Source organism: Zalophus californianus, chromosome 11, assembly GCF_009762305.2.
Source record: "Zalophus californianus isolate mZalCal1 chromosome 11, mZalCal1.pri.v2, whole genome shotgun sequence".
NCBI classification, from domain to species: Eukaryota; Metazoa; Chordata; class Mammalia; order Carnivora; family Otariidae; genus Zalophus; species Zalophus californianus.
In genome coordinates this window covers 73358738-73378438 of record NC_045605.1, presented here as the reverse complement: position 1 = coordinate 73378438, position 19701 = coordinate 73358738, and the positions used below count along the sequence as shown (strand labels likewise).

The 19701-nt window shown below is 42.7% G+C and overlaps 1 protein-coding gene across 7 annotated transcripts in view; it reads right to left on the bottom strand.

Annotated features, from left to right (window-relative positions):
• Positions 1-9912, bottom strand: part of ZDHHC13 (zinc finger DHHC-type palmitoyltransferase 13) — a 47770-nt gene extending 37858 nt beyond the window's left edge. For 3 of the 7 annotated variants that reach the window (XM_027579969.2, XM_027579970.2, XM_027579971.2), the window contains exon 1: positions 9788-9912. In XM_027579969.2, coding sequence (XP_027435770.2) covers positions 9788-9814 — 27 coding nt within the window. In that variant the 5' untranslated portion in view covers positions 9815-9912. Of the gene's footprint in view, positions 1-1630; positions 1897-9580; positions 9727-9787 lie in introns of those variants that run through there. The other 4 variants (XM_027579975.2, XM_027579976.2, XM_027579973.2 and 1 more) reach the window with 4 other exon arrangements.
• Positions 9913-19701: the final 9789 nt, after the last annotated feature.

Genomic DNA, 19701 nt, shown 5'->3' with positions numbered 1-19701 from the left:
ATAACCTTTAACTGCTGAACTCTATCAAAATAGTTAAAGAAGAAAGGATACCAACTCCTTCAGAAATTATAGGAAATGTTCTCAGCTCATTTTAGGAAGCAGCATTATCCTGATACTAAAATCAACAGACATTACAAGTAAAAAAACAAAACAAAAAAGTAACTACAGATTCAATATCCTTCATAAACATAGATACAAATATCCTTAAACAAAATATTAGCAAAGTGTACCAAGTAATATGTAAAAAGAATAATATATATTACGACCAAGCTTAATCACTTTAAAACAAATCAAGTGACTCCCCATATTAACAGAATAAAGGGGAAAAAAGCATATACACATTTCAGTAGAATAAAGCAATTGACAAAATGCAACACCCATGCATAATAAAAACTCTTGGATAAAGATTCTCGGCACACCAGGGAAAGAAGGAAACTTCTTCAACCTGATAAACAGGTACACTGTAAGAAATCTACAGCTACCACACACTTCATGACAAAAGACTGCATGCTTTAACTCTAAAGACTGAAAACAAGGCAAGGATGCTCACTATCACCACTTTTTTAAAGTAGGCTCTCTCTCTGCCCAACGTGGGGCTCAAACTCACACCCCTGAGATCAAGTCCCATGCACCAAGGACCAAGGCAGCCAGGCGCCCAGCTTCTAATCAACATTGTACTGAAGTCCTAGACAGAATAGAGTAAGGAACAGAAGCAAAATGCATATGGATTAGAAAAGAAGCAAGTCCATCTTTATTTGTAGACAACATGATCACATATAGGAGACCTAAGGAATCTTTGATAAAATTTACAATAGCATCAAAAATATAAAATATAAAATACTGGGGCACCTGGGTGTCTCAGTCTGTTAAGCATCCGACTCTTGATTTCCACTCAGGTCAGGATCTCAGGGTCTTGAGATGGAGCCCTGCATAAGGCTGGGCTCTGCACTCAGCAGGGAGTTGGCTTGGAATTCTCTCAGACCTCCCTCTCCCTCTGCTCCTCCCCCCACTCATGCACATGCATGCACGCACGCACGCGCACTCTCTCTCTCAAATAAATAAAATCCTTAAAAAATAATAATAAAATAAAATACCATACCCAGCATTTTTAGTTCAAGGGGGGAAGTTCACATCAAATATCTAGCAAACCATTCCTAGAAATCGAAATTGGCTAATTAATCATTCCCTCTTGTTCTTTACCATTAAGTTGTTACCCAGCCTTCACCCACCTTATTCATCAGACCTGTCTCTCTGAACAGCTTTTCACTGTTTACAGACAAAACAAAAACAAAACATCCTCAAAGGATACACATTAGGAATAGAAAAGTTGAAGATATTTAAAATAATGTGCCTAAGTCAATTCCCCAGGAGTTCCAAAAAAGGTTTAAGAAATGATAGTTTTACTGAAATAAGTCTACAGCCCCTCAATGGGTTTACTGAAGGGGCAAATGCTTTTTTCTTCTTTTAAGTTAACTTACAATAAAATTGACTTTTTGGTATGTAGTTCTATGAATTTTAACACATTGCGTGTAGAATTGTATAACCACCACCAAAATCAAGATACAGGACAGTTCCAACACCTCAAGAAACTCTGCTGGGATACTGCTTTGTGGTCACAACCTCCCCATACCTCAACTCCTGGCAATCACCGATATGTTCTTCATCACTAGTTTCATCTTTCCCAGAGTGTCATATAATGGAATTATACAGCATATAATCTTCTAAGACTGGTTTCTTTCACTTAACATAAGCTTTTTGAGACTCATTCAAGTGGTTCTGGGTTATTCATAGTTATTTCCCTGCTGCATAGTATTCCATAATATGAATGTATCACAGCTTATCCATTCAAACAACCCAGGCAAGTTGTTTCCAGCTTTTGGCAATTTTAAGTAGAGCTGCTATAAACATTCATGTACAAAGCTTTTGTATGAACATATGTTTTTGCTTCTCTAAGAGTGAGACTGCTTGGCCATCTGGTGAGTATATGTTGAATTTATAAGAAGTCGCCAAACTATTTTCCAGAGTGCCTGTACCACTTTGCATTGCCGCTAGCCACGTAGGAGAGTTCCAACTGCTCTCCATGCTCACTGGCATCTGGTATGGTCAGTATAATAGATAAGTAGCGGTAGCTCATGATGGTCTTAATTTGCATATCCTTAATAGCTGAAGTTGAGTATCTTCTCATGTGCTTATTTGCCATCTGTATATCTTCTTTGGTGAATTGTCTTTTACCCATTTTTTAATTGGGCTGTTTGTTTTCTTACTGTTAAGTTTTGAGAGTTCTTAACATTATACATTCCAGACACAAGTCCTCTTGTGTCTAGATTTGCAAACATTTTCTCCCAGCCTATACCTTATCTTCCCATTTCTTAAAAGTCCCAAATTTTCAATTTTGATGAAGTCCAATTTAGCAATTTTTTTCTTTTATGGATCATGCTTTGGGTGTCACTTCTAAGAACAGCTGTCTTGGTGCCACAACTCCTCTGTTCAAAGAGGAAGTTCTCCTCCCACAGAGTTTCAGGAGCCTGTGTTGCCAGACCTCCTTCTTGTCCCTTGAACTTGAACTAGAGGGCTTCTCCTGGAGCGCTCTGTCTGCACTGATGCTCAACTCCATGGTTCAAGTTCAGGCATGGTGGGGAACAGGGAAGGGGACCCAGTGGGAAAAAAAACAAAACAAAAAAACGTAAATTAGCTCCTGGTTCAGTGGTTTCTTGAATTCTGGTCTTTCCCCCCAATCTCCCTGTTACAATTTACTTTCCAGAATCCTTAAATAGCTGCTACTTATATTCTGCCCAGTGCCTTCAGTGGGATAGGCAGGGTGGAGGGTGCTTACTCCATCTTACTCAGAACCAGAACCACAAATGCTCTTTTGAATAGGTAAGTTCTGCTTTATCTGGTGAATTCAACCTCCCCCCTACTTGACAATCTTTACACACAAGCATACTCACACACAGCTAAAAATAAACATATAGGTAGTTAGATTAAAACATAAATAAGAACATTACTTTAGGATTCTTTTCATCATATCACAGCAATTATAATTATATCCAACTGGAAAAAAGACTAGCTGCTGAGCAAGAGTTGAACTATACTCAGAATTACTATAATTTAAGGTCATTCCCCCCACCTCTTGTGACAATTCAACTTCTTTTTTTTAATTCTTAAATTTCTACCTTGAGGATCAAAGACAACCTATTTTTTAATAAAGGTCTGGGTAGTCCTGAACTTAAATCAGTTAGAGTGTCAGTACATAGGAGATGGGAGTTAAAATTGACAGAGTGATCAATCTACTTTTTACATCAACATTAATTTTTTTAATTTTGATTCACATCCATTTTAAAGATCTAGCAATATAAAAGTGAACAAAGGGTAAGCAAATCCAGACTATTTTCCTTCCAATCTTGGAGCAATAGAGATACTATTATTAGGAGTTTGGTGTATCCTACACCCCATTGTATATATAGTTGACCCTTGAACAACATGGGTTTGAATTACATGGGCCCACATACACACAGATGTTTGTTGATAAATACAGTGTAGTACTGAAATGTATTTTCTCTTCCTTATGATTTCCTTAACATTTTCTTTTCTCTAGCTTACTTTATTGTAAGAATACAGAATATAATACATATAACATATAAAATATGTGTTAATCAACTCTTGATGTTATCAGTAAGGCTTCTGGTCAAAAGCAGGTATTAGTTGAGTTTTTAGGGAGAAGCTACACACAGGATTTTTTAACTGTGGGGGGGGTCAGCGCCCCTATACCTGGTGCTGCTCCAGAGATGCAGGCTGATTTCAGCCTTCACTTCTATAAAGAATGCTACAGTGAATCCCTGTCCAATTCTACAGCATTGATTCCCCAAAGGAGGACTGCTAGGTCAGGAAATATATGCATTTAAACGTAAATAGATACTGAGCAACTACTTTCCCCATTTCACACACCAAACAGCAAGGATGTAAATGTTCTTTTTTCCCTACAAACCTTTCCATAACTGAACATTCTCAGTCATGTTACAGTCTTGCCAGTCCAATGGCTAAAAAATGGCATCTTGTTTTTCATCTGCATGCCCCTAGTTGCTAATGAATCTGAGTGTGTTTGTTACGTTTACTGGCTCTCATATTTTTCTTTCGTGGACTCCTTTTTCATAGTCTACTCTTTTCCTAGTTGGATGGTATATCTTTTCCCATTTGTTATGTTAAGAAGATTAACCCTTTGTTTTTAAACAGATTTTTCATCACAGAAAATTGACGCATTCCACAGATACCAATTTGTTGCTTCTCATAATGCCTTAAAGCATTAAGGACATCAGCTTCATTTTTCATGTAGAAAGTTGAAGATTACATCTTTCAATGTAAAGAATATCCACAATTAGGAGCATTTGTTTTTTCAGCAATTAATTATTGTGTATTTATGGCGTACAAAGTGTTATGCTAGAAGCACGAAAGTCATGGGTGTCTATCCTCCAGGAGTCTGAGTCTAATAGAATCCAACAGAGACAAACAGAGTAAAATGATAATGGAAGGCAACATGTGATTAAGGCCAAAAATGGGTGGTAAAGACTAAAGAACAGGAGGTACCTTCTGTTCACATCATCATTTTTTGCCGAAATCCAAATCAGAGTAAAACCTAAAAAATTATATACAAACTCAAAGCCTGTTTTCGAAGTCAGTCGTCTCCAAAGCCGGGCAAGGTCACTCAAGGCCATATATGCAGTGACCCATTGGGTAATGGAAGAACATATTAAAGCTTCTATTATAATGACTTTTATCTTTAAAAAAAAAGGGGGGGGAACATCACAAAAATTTACAAATCCAGTTCTTTAAGCTTTACTAATTTTAGCACTGCCAGCGTCTCTCAATTTGTTTGTCAAGCGAGTCACTCCTTACAGTCTGTTTACAAGGTGACCTGGGGGCAGAGTAAAAGTTCTACCACCCAGAGGGCTTGACAGGGGGACCTTCAGCATACTGCAGTATACATGAGGGTAAGTTAATTTTCAAGTGAAATTATCTAACTTTAACTAAGTTACCCCTCCCAAAATAAGCAAGTGGCTTAAACCGATTCCTACAAAGAAGCCATGAAGTAGGACAGTAATAATAGCATAAGTCCAAGCAAACAAGAAAATGGCAAAGCTGACATGTCTATGCATAGTATCTTCAGTATCACCTGAAGTAAAAACAAAAACAATTTAATGTGATCTAACAAAAAACCAGCCTCCCTCCAAAAAAAAATCAAAATTATCAAAAAGGCTAATTTGAAAGAGGTTTCTATTTATTATCTTTAATTCAAAACCTTACCACTAGTATATATTGAGCTATCAATCAATGAACATAATTTAGAAACATACTGCCAAATCTTACAATAACATGCCCTGTCATGATACAAATTCGGCAAGTGGCTCCTACCCCCAGCCCCCACGTACCTCAAATGGATGGAAGCTGAACTTTTTTAAGTCCCAGCCAACCACATGACACAAAATCATCCCATCAGTGTGTAAGTTAGAGTGATCAATTGCCAACAAGTGATGACAAACTGCAGTCAGTACCTGGGTGATTTGGACTGTGCGTCTGGAGCCAAGCTCCCGGCCAGCTTATAGCACAGCCTTCATTTATCATCCATTAATCTCACAATACATGATGCTTTACAAAAATGAAAATTTGGGATCCCATTCACATTATGGTAAGGTTTTACTCTAGGGGTACAAGCTCAAAACTGTTTTACTGATTGGAACGCATGATCAAAACAGCTTAGAGACCACAGCTCTACGTTCTCTCCTTTGCTCTAGGTATCACACCCTCACAAAATTTTACAAGAGCTACAGGTGAGAAAAGGAATGACCTGCTTTTGGGAGGTCAGCTTTGGAGACAGTCACATAAAGATGTTTAAGAAAACAACCATATGTTCCCGTCGCCAAGACTGAAGCAAAGTTTATGTCAAGATACTAAAAAATCCTTCTTAGAAATTACTCTCCAGTTACCAAAAAAAACCCTTTATTTTTTATTTATTTTTTTAGTATTCTCTAGTTGTTTCATTTTTACCATGTTGAAATGCAAACCCCTTGAGAACAAAGCCAAAGTCTCAGATTTCATGCTGCCTGAATGATGGCGGCTAATCATCTACCCTATTTTTGGCTTCAGTTTTTACATTTCTAAAATGGAAGGAGCAGGTTAATATAGCTATAAAGTTCCTTCCACGTTAATGCTGTATGGGTCTAAGAGGAGCTGTTACAACAGTCATTATTGAAATGTGCACTGACAAAGACTTCCGAACATTGTGTACCCAAATACAACCATTCTCTTTCACTTTCAATACTGTGTTCAATAAATTACATGAGATATTAAATACTTTATTATAAAATAGCTTTGTGTTAGATGATTTTACCCAACTATAGGCTCATTTAAAGTGTTCTGAACGTGTTTAAGGTGGGCTAGGCTAAGCTATGATGTTCAGTAGGTTAGGTGTATTAAATGCATTCTCAACTTATGACGGGTTTATTGGATGTAACCCCAATGTAACTCGATGAAGATCTGTATGAGGTAATTAGGGAATAAGACACAATTCCTGCTGCAACTCATTCATTCATTCATGAGATATTTACTGAATGCCCTCTATGTGCCAGGCACTGCTCTAGACACGGGATATGACAGTGAACACAACAGGCAAGATTCAAAAAAAAGTAAAAAGGATACCAAGAAAGAAACATGTAGCTAGCTGAACACCCTCCTTCACAGGGGAGAACAAGATATTATGAAAACTATGTAAGAGAGATATGGATACATCTGTGGTGATTTTTACAATAGAGTCCCTAAATTCTTTGATACTTCTCCATTGAAAGGAGAGGGTCTGTGTCCCTTCCTCTCAAATCTGAGCTCTGTGACTGCCTCACTAATAAAATACCACAAGTGATGTTCCACCAGTTTGCAGGCCCAGGACTGAGAAACTGGCAGCTTCCTCTTTCTGTTTCTTGAGATGCTCACTCTTGGAACGTAGCTACTATGCTGCGCAGAGGCCCGGGGCCACATGTAGGTGTCCCTGCTAAAAGTCAACATCAACTGCCAGATAAGTGAGTGAAGACATGATCAGATGATACCAACCCCAACTATTAGGTATCCCAGGTTATGAGTCTTTCTAGCAAAGGCTCCAGACACAGTGGAGCAGAAACAAACCATCCCTGCTATGCCCTGTCCAAATTCCTGACACACAGTCCATGAACATGACAATGGCTGTGTTACACCACTATGTTTTGGGGTAGTTTTTACACAGCGACAGAAAACCAGAACACTTAAAAAAAGAAAGAAAGAAAGACAACCAGAACAATTTTAAGAGATAAGGGATCACACAATATTTTTCACACAGAGATATCATGAATCATATTATTTTTTCTAAATAGTAAATAAGTACTGTTAAAGTTACAGTGGGCATTAATTGAAGAGAAACCCAAGATCTAAAAAATCATATTCAAACTCTTATGAGGGTCACTATCGTGCCAGATTATCAAATAAAACAAAGAGAGATCCAATAGATAACTATTAAAATTTCTCAGGACATTAACAGAAGTGCCAGAGTTCCGTTTCCACGTTCATTCATTGGACAATTGTTTACAGAGTACCCACCAGTGCTAGGCACTGTTCTAGAAGCTAGGCACACAGCAGTCAACACAACTGACAAAAAAAAATCACTGCCCTCATAGAATTTACATTCAGTGGAAGGAAAGAGACAACAAACAAAACAAAGAAGTATGTTAAATGGTATTAATTGTTGAGGAGAAATATAAAAGAAGAAAAGAGACTAGGAAATGTTGCTGGTAGTGGTAATGAGGAGAAGAGGTTGCCGCACTGAGGTGACATTTGCGTCAAAACCTTAAAGTGGTGGGGGAATAAGCCCTGTGGGTATTCGAGGAAAGAGTACTCCAGACAGAGTTGAAGAGTAAGTACAAAGGTCTTAAGGCCAGTGTGGCTGGGGCTGATTAAGCAAACAAGAAAGTAGTAAAAAGAAATGAGGTCAGAGAGGAAACAAGGGGACAGATGACATAGCAAATTCCAGCAAAACCCAACAACACTGAAAGTGGAATCAGAAGAACCAAATTCAACCAGAGCAGGAATGTTTTTATCTGTTATATTCACTGATTTATCTCTAGCACCTGTAACAGTGCCCAACACCTAGGAGAATGAAGTCTTGGCTCGACCACTTAGCAGCTATTTGACTTTTAACAAATGACTAGAATAACAATCTCTCCCCAACTCACAGGGTCAGAGTGATCAAGAATAGGGAAATTATTTTGCAAACTGAAGAGCACCATATACAGGTGAAATCTTTATTACTGAAAAACAATTATTATTATTAACAACAACAATTATTATGAACAATGACTACTCTACCTTGCCCCATTAATTTCAACCTCTGAATCATTCTCTTCCTCCATCTGTCATGAAATTTGGGCAGGGATATCTTCCCTTCAGCATGAGGGAGTGGACTTTAAGTACTTGAAGGCTTTTGAAAATGAGTGGCAGCAATTAAGATATGATAGTTACTCCTATCAACTTTTCCTTGAGATACTCTGAGAAAAAGAACAAGACATAGTTTGCATGTGAAGATTCTACACCCTTTTGTAAAATCCAGTCAGCTGGCAATCTTTTTTTCTGTCAAAGTGCTAGAATACCTAATATGATAAGAACAACTTAAATTCTCCACATTTTATTCTTTCTCTTAAACCTATATCAGACTGTTGAAAGAAGGACAGGAATGGGGAAGCATGAGAAACACTCTAAGGAATGGAAAGACTTTTTTTTTAGAAGCTAACTCATCCAGTCATCTCAAACTGCTTGGATCCCATTAAGGACAGAAAATCTACCTAACTCACTCCAACTGGAGACAGCTTCAGTTTTCCCACCAGTAAAAAAGAGATCATATCATCTCAAGGATGCTTCAATTCCGTAATAAAATAATGCATATAAAAGCAGCTGGCATAAGCTAAGCACTCACTACATGTTGGCAGAATCTGGATATTCTTCATTTATTCAACAAATATTAAGTGAACAGCTACAATATGCCTGTCAGCACTCTAGGAACTGGAAGAGGGCCATAAGCAAAAAAGACAAATATCTTTTTCTCTCGGAACGTCCTCCTGTTATCTCCTGTAACGTCCCCCACTGGCCCGTTCTCTTCTCTGGAACTACATCTGGCTTCTGGTAGTATCTCCTCCACAGAATAGCGTCTTTTGGGGTTCTGCAGAGAGCTATCACGTACCTCTTTCCACCCACCTTTTCCCCAGCCTAAACTAACAGCCTCAGTTCTTTGGAGTAGGCAAGAAGTGGGAGCAAGAACCAGAATAGGGCTGGGTGGGGCGAAGGAAGGTGTCCAGGCAACTCCACCGAAAAAAAGAAATCAAGAGAACTGCATGGATTCCAGGCCAAGGTCAAGACAGGCTGGTCCAACTCAGGTGTGTCACCTGACACCTCTCCTAGGAAGGGCCACACTCCCTTTCAGGCCCCTCAGCGGTCCCTAACTGGGCACCAGGGTACCAGCCCCAGGGGGCGCCCTGGGCCACCGTGGAGGATGGAGGGCCCGTAGGGCACTCACCCGTACGTCCTCGCCTTTTCTTTCCGGTCGTCTCGGAGAGAATTCCCAGCATCATTCTCGGAGTCTCCCTGCTTCCTCCTTCCCAGCCCAGGCCCCTCCGCCCCCGGAGGCCCCTCTTGGGAGCCGCCTCACACCTACGCCCTCCCTCTCCCCACGGCCGCCGCCGCTCTCACCGCCCCAAGACGGCCAGCATCCGGCCGCACTCACCTGCGAGCCCAGGCCCGGCCCCTCCATCTCGCCACTGGCGGCGGCGACACGGCAAAGTGGCCGCAGCAACCTGCCGGCCACCTCGCCTCGAGCCGCCTTTACTCCCACTTCCTGCTTGTGGCCCCGCCTCCGCCGCAGCCGCCAATCGCCCTCGGGAGAGCCAATCCCTGCGCTCCTAGGCTGGGGGCGGGACTTTCCGCTGAAGCTTCTGGGGACCAGCGCGTCGGAGGCCCCGCCCCTGGCCCGCCCCCGCCGTGTGCTTCCAGCCGCAGGCCAAGACCGCGCAGTGCTAGCCGGGGTTGGCGTACACCGGCCCTTCACGCCTCAACGTGCCCCCCACACAGGTCCAGGATCAGGCTGTTATTCCAAAGTCACCCCACCACCTACTGAGAGCACATGCAGACTTAGCTAATAGATAGCGAGCTAACCTTGTGAAAGTCTCTTATTTTACTTCCTCATCTGTGAAATGGGGAAAAACGAGGGTACTTCACAGATTGTCAGGAGAATTAAATGAGAGAAAACGTGCAAAGCTCCTCAGTCAGTGTTTGACATATAGTAAGGAGTCAATAAATGTTAACTATTAAAACATTTGCCACTCCCCACTTTTGTGATCTTGAGTGAGCCACTGCCATCATCTGGGCCTCTGATTTCTTCATACGAAAGAGAAAATATGTGCGTTTCACTGCTCAGGCTAGGGAAAGATTGGGCAAGAGCCCCCCACTTGCATTCTCCACGCCCTTTTGTGGACTGAAGGAACTGGCGTCTAAACTGTTCAGGTTCCTGCCCTTGGGAACTCCAGTGGGGCAATGGGGCTCTCCTACCTCAGACCCCAGAAAACACTGGCGTTTTCTAGCCCAGCACTTAACACCACCTTTGTAATTATTCCTTAATGTATCTGTTGCCAAACCGAACCGGATTAAGACCTTTAAAAGCTAAACTGGAAAGGAACGGAAAACACTATGACTCCCTTATTCTATAAAAATAGTTTTAATCATAAAATAAGTGTCTGGAAATCCAACAAAGTGCTGGGTTTTCCCATAATAAATACCATAATACAATATAATGGTAAAAAATTTTTAAACTCTATTATTATTATTGTTATCATTATCATTATCATTATTATCATAGTACCCTGCCTGTTGGGCAGAGCAGCCCTGAGTTGCCCCAGAAGCCCACCCTCTTTGAGGCCATAAGCAAAAAGGACAAAAAACTTGTTCTCTTGGAACATCCTCCTGTTGTCTCCTGTAACGGGCCCCAATGAACCGTTCTGTGCTCTGGAACTACTACTGTCTTCTGGTAATATCTCCTGCACAGAGTAGTGTCCCTTGGGATTTTGCAGAGAGCTATCACGTATCTCTCTTTCACCTACCTTTCCCTGGCCTAAACTAGAGCCTTAATTCTTTGAAGGAGTAAGAAGGATGTGGTAACAAGAGCTAAAACAGGGTTGGTTAGGGCAAAAGTGGGTGCCCAGGCATCCATCTCTGAACTCTCAGTGCCCAGCACAGCACTGGGACATGGACAATGGTAAGTATAATTTTGTTGAGAGGATGGACAGACAGTTGGATAGGTGTGTCATCAACTTCTATGATACACGGAAGGACAAATAGAAGAGTAAGCAACTTCCTGGGAGAGCCAGAGCCGTGAGCATTTAATTTGGAAGGGCCAGGATGAGACATTAGGCAAGGCTTCATAGAGAAGAAAGCAGACCTGGCCTCTCATCCTGACTCTGCCATCACGTACTGTGGGTAGCAGTTCCCTTAGGGCTCCTGTACCAAAGTACCACACACTGGGGGGCTTAAACCACAGAAGTTTACTTTCTCGCAATTCCAGAAGCCAGAAGTCCAAGATCACGGTGTTATACTAGCAGACTGTTTCTTCTGAGGCCTCTCTCCTCCGCTGGTAGATAGGCATCTTCTTCCTGTGTCTTTGCAAGGTCTCCCCTCCGTTATGTATCTCTGTTCTAATCCCCTCTTCTTATAAGGACACTAGTCAGATAGATTAAGGCCCACTCATATGACTGCATTTTAATTTACTTGCCTCTTTAAAGACCTTACTTGCAAATACTGTCACCTTCTGAGGTACTGGGGGTTAAAACTTCAACACGTGAATAGGGGGGAGGACAACTGTGTGACCCTGGGCAAATCACTTTCTCTCTCTGTGACACTTTGCTCATTTGTAAAATGGGGCTGAGACTGGCTACAGGAAGCACTAACCTCAATGGTCCCTCTCAGTTTTGATCAGGTAATTTCTCCTGCTGAGACTAAGCTCTACCTCTTCAGTCCCCATAGCACTTTTTGGATCTCTTTTAGAGAACATTACTGCCCTCATTCTGCAACTATATAAACTATATACTGAGTTCCTACTAGCTAGGTACCAAGCACCATTCAATATTGAGCAAGACAAAGAAAAAAAATTAGTCCCTGGTTTCCTGGGACTTAGTGTTTAGTAGCAAGAGACAGACTTTAATCAAATGGGCTCACAGATACTGACCTCTTAGATCAGCCTTGCAGTTCTTGGGTGGATGCTCTTCCCTCTATTTGGCCATGGACTCCTGGCACACATCCATCTTTATGGCCCTCACCATGCTCTGCTCAAGGTCTGGTACACGGTAGAGCCTAAAGAGAAGTACTGTCCAAACAAATGAGCAAATGAATGAATACAGTGGAAGTCATGGTTTACAAAAGGAAATCAAAGGGGTTCAGTTCCATAAATCACTATAAGAAGTGCTGATTTCACAATGTTTGACAACTCTTGACTTTGAAGAAAAATTCCACATTAGGGTTTGCTAATCCCAACTGTCACACGATGGGTGGCAACTGACTTCATTCTGAATGACCTTTTGACTCTGGTCTCATTTCTTCCGTGGCCTTAGAAAGGACAGGAGTGTTTTTTGGAACAGGGGCTTGGGTTTGTAATTATTTCAAAGACACTGTCATGATCCTTTGGAATGTCACAAAGCTCCACACATCTGTCAGCACAGAGCTTTTCACAGACACCTGTTAGAAAACCCCAGTGCTCACTGGTGTCAAGCCAGCAGGGCTGGGTGGGGATGAGTGCTCCCTGGGAACATTCGGGCAACAAATGTTTATTGAGCTCCTACTTTGTGCCAGGTACAGGCTAAAACACCTGAGAACAGTGGCGAACAGCAGAGTCTCTGCTCTCCTGAAGGTCAAGTCTTTGGGGGAGGGCAAACACTAATGGAGATAGATGAATAGATTTTTTTTTTTAAAGAGAAAAAGTAGAGACAAGGATAAGTGCTAACAGGGAATTATACACAGGGATTATAACACAGGGACCCGCATTAGCCTGGGGAGATTAAGAGTCCTTTTCATAAATTCATAAAACTAGGTCAAAAGGACTTTCTCAACTTCCTCTATTTATAGATGGGGAAACTGAGGCTTGGGGAGGGAAGTGACTTCTCCAGGACCATCCTACAAGTTAATGGAGAAGATAAGATTAAGGCAACGCTTCTGGCCCTGCCCCAAGGCTATCTCACCAACCCTCAAAGTGCCTCACTTTCTAACTGTAACCAACCTCACAGATTCTCAGGGCTGGAAGTTGCAGAATGGGGCAGGGATTCCTTAGAAATCTTGCGTGGTCTCTTGTCTTCAATGCATGAAAAGCTTCACAGTGAAAAAGTGAAAGTGAGTTTTCCCTTTATTTTATATATAAATCTATATAAATCGTCAAGATCTGATAATGAGATACTCGAAGTCAGTATGGTCTGGGTTAGGAGACCATGGTGAACATCTTACATTTTACTTGCCGGATTAACCAGATGTGTGTCTGTGTGAGAGAGAGAGAGGAGAAGGTAAAGCAGGAAATATTCCCACAATTTTTTTGTTGGTTGCTATTTTGAGTCTTAGTCACCTACTTACAGTCACATATTTAAATATGTATTCCTATGGAAATTTTTCTGGATGTTTCCAAACTGTGACAGCAACACTCAGGATTGGGTAATAAATCCGCCTTGACTTTAATACAGGTGTAGCAAGACTCGCCTCTCTCCTTCTCTATCCATCTATCATAGCTCCGTGTTTATTGGTTTATATACCCACTCCCCCCTTAGTCTCTGTGCTCCTAGAGGACACTTAAATATCACTTCCTCAGGGAGGCTGGACTCCTACATCAGGTTAGGACTCCCTGTTAAATGCTCCCATAGCACCTATAGTTCTCCTAACAGCACCCATGGAACATTATTGAATTCAGGTTTTGAACATCTATCTTCTCTGCACACCACGAGCAGTTCTGTGAGCATAGAACCTGGCCCTGATTCAGACATAGCCACGTTCCCAATGCATAGCATGGTACCTGGCCCATGGGAACTCAGCTCAATACTGTTGTTGAAAAACAATCCTACATTAATTCATTTGTATTTATATCCCTGACACCTAGCACATTTCCCAACCCAAGCTAAGTGTTCAGAAAATGTTGATTTGAGTTGAAGATTCCCACCTATGGCTTTATACAGTTTGCAAAACACTTTTGCTTTTACATAGATTGAGACTCATAACATCCCTGTGAAGTGAGCAGAGTGGGGATTAACACTCCACTTTATAGACTGTGATTTGGGAAGCTTTGGCAATTGCCCCAGGGTGTCAGGCTAGAGACTGTGGAAGAGCCCAGGCCCAGAGCTTTGGGTGACGGGCTAGGCTATCTCCCGTGTGACAAAGCTGTGACCTTGGCAGTACAGTCACTGAGGAGAAATAAGTTCAGGGCCTAGGAACGATCTATAGGTTCAGGAATTTTCAAAACTTCATACAGGTATTTTTTCAAAAGTATTTTCAAACTTCCCACCTACCTGGAGGAATCAGGTGGGACATGAGTTTTGGAGGCTCACTTTTTGTGTGCTCTTAGCAAGAGACCTTACCACTTTGAGCCTACATGCTCTCATCTATAAAATGGGAATAGTAAGAGAACCTACTTCACCGTGTAGTTGTCTGAATTAAATGAAAGAATGTGTGCAGTGTACCTACAATAAGTGCTCTGTAAATGTTGATCACTCCTAGATACTCAGACACCTGAGAAAAGCTGAGATCTTAGGGAAAACTCAGCCTTAACACTGATTATGATCCAACTCTGAAATATTCGTGACTTCATAGCAAATATAATCACCGCAGTTCCACTGGTCAAAATTTATTCCTTGTTTCAACAAGAACATTAGTTTGTGACATTTTGAAGGAGTAATTATTCTTCTCTTTCCATCACCACCCTGCCCTACACACTAAACTATTTACAGTGATGAGAAGAGCTGCGTTCCCACCAGCTCTGCCTTCCCTAGAAGACAAGAAACTGGTTAAATTTGCTATTAGCTGCTGCCCCGCGGGCGCAATTCTAGTGACAGTGGTGTCCATGGTAACCGGCCAAGCTGGCTTGTGGTGCAAGTTGTTCAAGAATATAGAAGGGACAAGGGAAGGCCTAATTGGTTAAGTGTCATCTCAGTTTCTAAATGAAAGAATTCCACCCTGTGCTTTGGAGAGATGGTGAATCCAGACAAAAATCTGAATTTCCCAAGCTGAAGGCACTGAAGTCATTCCCAAAGCCACTGAGTTCCCGATGAATCTGACTTCTGGAGGTATGGTTTAGCAGCAAGGGCAGTAGGTGAGATGGCAGGAGAGGCAGAACACGGAATAAAATGATTACATGAAATTCTGCCATCCCCTTGAACCCTCTTTGGCTCCCTATTGCCTGTGGTAAAGTCCCTTGTGGAACTGGAGTGGAACAGTGAGGTGCCCTCAAGAACCAAGGTCGCCATGGTCACTAGTTTCTCTCTCTTGTCTCTGTGCCTCTGGACATCTGTCCTGCTCTCACCGTAGAGTGGGGCCCTCTGCGTACTCTGTACTCAAAACTGCTGCTTTCCCACAACTTCTGCATATATGTGACATTGACTCCAGCCCAGACTCTACAAGATTTTACAGGCCCGGCACCTGCTACCTGCTCGTCACTGACCAGAAAGAGCTCTCAAGGCTGGAATATACCCAAGGTGGGGAGAGGGGATGGATCAGAAAGGAGAGTCAAGATGGGTGACTTGAATAAAGGGCACCAGAGGCCAGGCCTCCAGCTGTGATCAGAGCTGGGTCGCAGACCCACAGCAATCCTGAAGCAAGAGCCCAGCCTTTGCTTAGCCCAGGTTCCTCCTCCATCAACCATGCCCCAGAGCAGCCTGTGAAGGAGCTGTGTGGGGCAGGGCAAGGAACCAGGCCAGCAGTCAGGAGGGCCAGCTTTAAAGTGACCAGTTATTGGTTGCGTAGCCTCTGGTGAGACATGGAACCTCTACAGGTTTCCTCACCTGCAAATGGAACTTTGGCCACAGCACACCTGAGCAGCACTTAGAAGTATGTTCTATGGAAATATCTGCAGAGTTTGTCATATGCCACAGACAAGAAAGAAGGGAGTCCTGAGCTCCAAGACCAAGTTAGTTTGATTCCAGTCCCAAACATGGGAGTGTGGACGCTTACAGGTGATTCTCCTTGAGGTGAAGGACAAGCCAGACTCCTGCCTCGGGAAGGGCGAAACAGTACCACATCATTACTTTGGTGCAGAGCCAGGTAATGGACCCGGGGGCAGAGGGACACAGAAGGAAGCGTGCTGTGATGCCTCTCAGACAAGGCACAGACTAGACACCTCCACTCTCATCCGTCCCCTCCCCACTGTCTTCAGCCCCATTGGGCCCTTTTCTCAGGCAATTCATGTAGAGTCTGAGGCGGAGTATTAAAATCAGTAAAATTTTTGCAAACAAGCAGTCTAGTCTTAACTGGATAAGCATGAAGTACGTTTCAAATGATAAAATGAAACTAAAAAGTCTGGAGAAGTCTCAGGCAGACTAAGATGCTTAAAGTTGTGTGAAAATTTGCAAAACATCTCTATGGTGTGTCTATATTATCAATACATGGTTTTGTGGTTGGTTTGTTTTCTTAAACAACCAGTGTGTCATTTTGAGTTACTTGTTTTTTTTTCATCAATTTACCATCTGGAGTTAACCCAGATTCTTAGGGGAGCCTTGCCAGAATTGTAACTTCAGGAAATGGGGTGAGCAGGAAGCAAGGAGTGGTTTCATGGTCGTAGGACTTTTAAAAAACCTCCACCCAATCTGCTCCCTGAGTCAGGATTTTCTCATTCTTCCACATCTCTCAAAACCTGCCCCATCACTATCTCCTTGAAGACCCACGTTACCTTCTACCATTTAGGTTATATTGAGCAGACCTTTATCTCACTCTAACTTACATAGTTGGTGCCGTTTCTGGCTCTTGGGGCCACAAAAATTCCAATGAATTCTCTCTGCTACCTCATAGCCCATTAGACATTTGGATGATTAATGACACCCCTGTGTGTGTTGTCCTGCTGGTTACACATCCCCAGTTCTTTCAACCATTCCTCCACTGGTGTAAAGACAACGTAGGGGAAATGCTGCTGTTGGGGGAGCCAGACTGAGGTGGATTTATATCCTATTACAAAGTAGCTACATACCTGTGCCAAGTCACACAATCTTTCTGGGACACTAGTGCTATTTTGTAAGGTTGTAAAGAAAAGGAGAGAATGTGTGCAAAACATCTGGTACGGTATCTGCCTCATAGTGGGGGCTTTGTACATGCCATGGTTGTGATGGGACCAGGGAAAACTTGCTTGTAATCACTCCTCCTTTAAGAGGATTTTACATCAAAAAGGAATGGAGCGGAGATATTCAGAAGTAGAAAGAAAACAAAGGCTGATGTGACCTGGGCCAAGGGAGCTGAACAGATGAGGCTTTGAATCAAAAAGGAAAGAACAGACCCGTCACAAGAGGCCAGAGAAGATTCCGAAGATTCACTCATTCATGAAAATGAAAACGCTTACTTCGCAGTGGCTGGCATCATCAGAAACAAATTATATAGCGTATGTGAACGTGTTTTGTAGAGTAAACGCTCCCTTGTACTCCTAGAACACTGGTGCTTCACCTCATCGTATGATAATCGTTTGTCAATATGTCTATTTCCCCCTGAAGATTGTAAAGTTATCATGGTGGGGAAGTGTTGGGGTTCTTTTCTGCCCAGCTCCCTCTTTCATTGGTGAAGCCCTTCACCCTCACTCCAAGTGGTGCAGATGGGACATCCATGTCAATACCCTACCTGCTGTGAGCTATAGGGCTGAGTCTGTGAGTCAGGCCTGACCAATCAGGGTGCTCCAGTCCTTTGCCCAGAGAGATTGGTCCAAGGCACGGAGGCCCCAACCAGGGCCAACCAGAGTCCTTCCATGTGATTTGATCTTTGGATGCTGGAAAAGATGTTTCTTTCTTTAGAATTATGAGCTCTAAGAGCATTAGCGTGGCAATACAATTTATTCATCCAACAAGTATTTATTGAGGACCAAATTATCAGTCAGAGTTGAGAGGATCCAGTCATGAGACATACACCTCTCTGGATATTTTAAACAGAGGGAATTTAATATAGGAAAGTGACTCTATAGTGCTAGAAGGGCTGGGGAAGCAAAAAAAAAAAAAAAAAAAGAGGGACTTTGAGTTAACCCAGATCTTGGTGCCGCAGGAAGAAGCTGTTGTCCCTAAGAATGGGAGAACAGCAGGGTAGAGGTGGTGTTACCAGAGTCCAGAACCTGGGAGGAGGGGAGGCTGAGCTGGTGCTCTGAGCCATAGAGGTTTCCCAAAGGTGGCCAGAACTGAGACCATGTCGGGGCTACACTGCAGGCCGGTGCGAGGACCATGTTGGAGAGCTACTCGGGCTCTGAGGAAGAAGCTTCACAGGCAGGAGCTTGAAGTGCCAGGAACACCCTGTTGCCCTCTGTGCCTGCTGGGGAGACACTAACCCAAGTCCAAAGCTGGAAAAGAGCCTCCCCGGTCTCCTCCTTTCTGCTAATCTCCCACCATTGCCCTATTGTTGGAGCCTATCTGAAAGCCTCGTGGCGAGAAATGCAGTTACAGGGTCCAAGCCTCCCTGGAATACACAGCAGAACAAAGCAGAGTAGAAATGGAGGCTGAGAGCAACCAGGCAAAACACCTGCCAAGGTGCTCTGTGCTAGGTCTTGTTCTAGGGACTAGGGTTATAGCAGTAAGCAAGACAGAAAACACCCCACTCTCCAGGAACTTACTTTTGGAGGGGGAGGGTAGGCAATACAAAAGCAAGCCGAAGACAAACAAGGGAGTGCAGCAGGACACAAAGAATCAGTGGGTCTTAGTGCAGGTCCCTTAGAAGCTGAGTTTGAGATGAAGATTAATATAAAAGTGATGTATTAAGGGTGTGCTCTCAGGAATACCTGTTAAGGTGAGGGGATGTGATGCTTAATTTTATGTGTCCCCTTGGCTAGACTATGGTGACCAGTTGTTTGGTCCAACACTAGTCTAGATGTTTCTATAAAGGTATATGTTGAGATGTGATTAACACTTAGGACAGTTGACTTTAGGTAAAGCAGATGATCCTATATAGTGTGTGGGTGGGCCTCATCCGATCAGTGGAAGGCCTCAAGAGCAAAGACTGAGTTTTCTTGAAGAAGAAAGAATTCTGCCTCCAGACTGAAACATAGAAATTCTGATCCTTAGACACAAGACTGCAACCTCAACTCTTACCTGAATCTCCATCCTGCTGACTTGCCCTGTGGATTTCAGAGTACCAGCCCGAACAATCACAAGCTAATTCCTTAAAATCTCTCTCTCTCTCTCTCTCTCTCTCTCTCTCTCAGTTTTGTTTCTCTGAAGAACTCTGATTATTATGGCAAAGGAGAGGAGGAGAAGCAGAACAAGGGTCTGGTCTCAGCCCAACGCCATGGGGAGCTCTGGAGTGCTAATTGCACCACAGAATTTGCCCTGCCTCCAGGCAAAGGAGTTGGGCTTTGTACACCTGCATCGGTCAATTCTCAGGTAACCCTTCAGAGAAGGTTGTGTGTGCAAGTTATACACATACTTCAATTCTTGGGAATTTCTTTTCTCT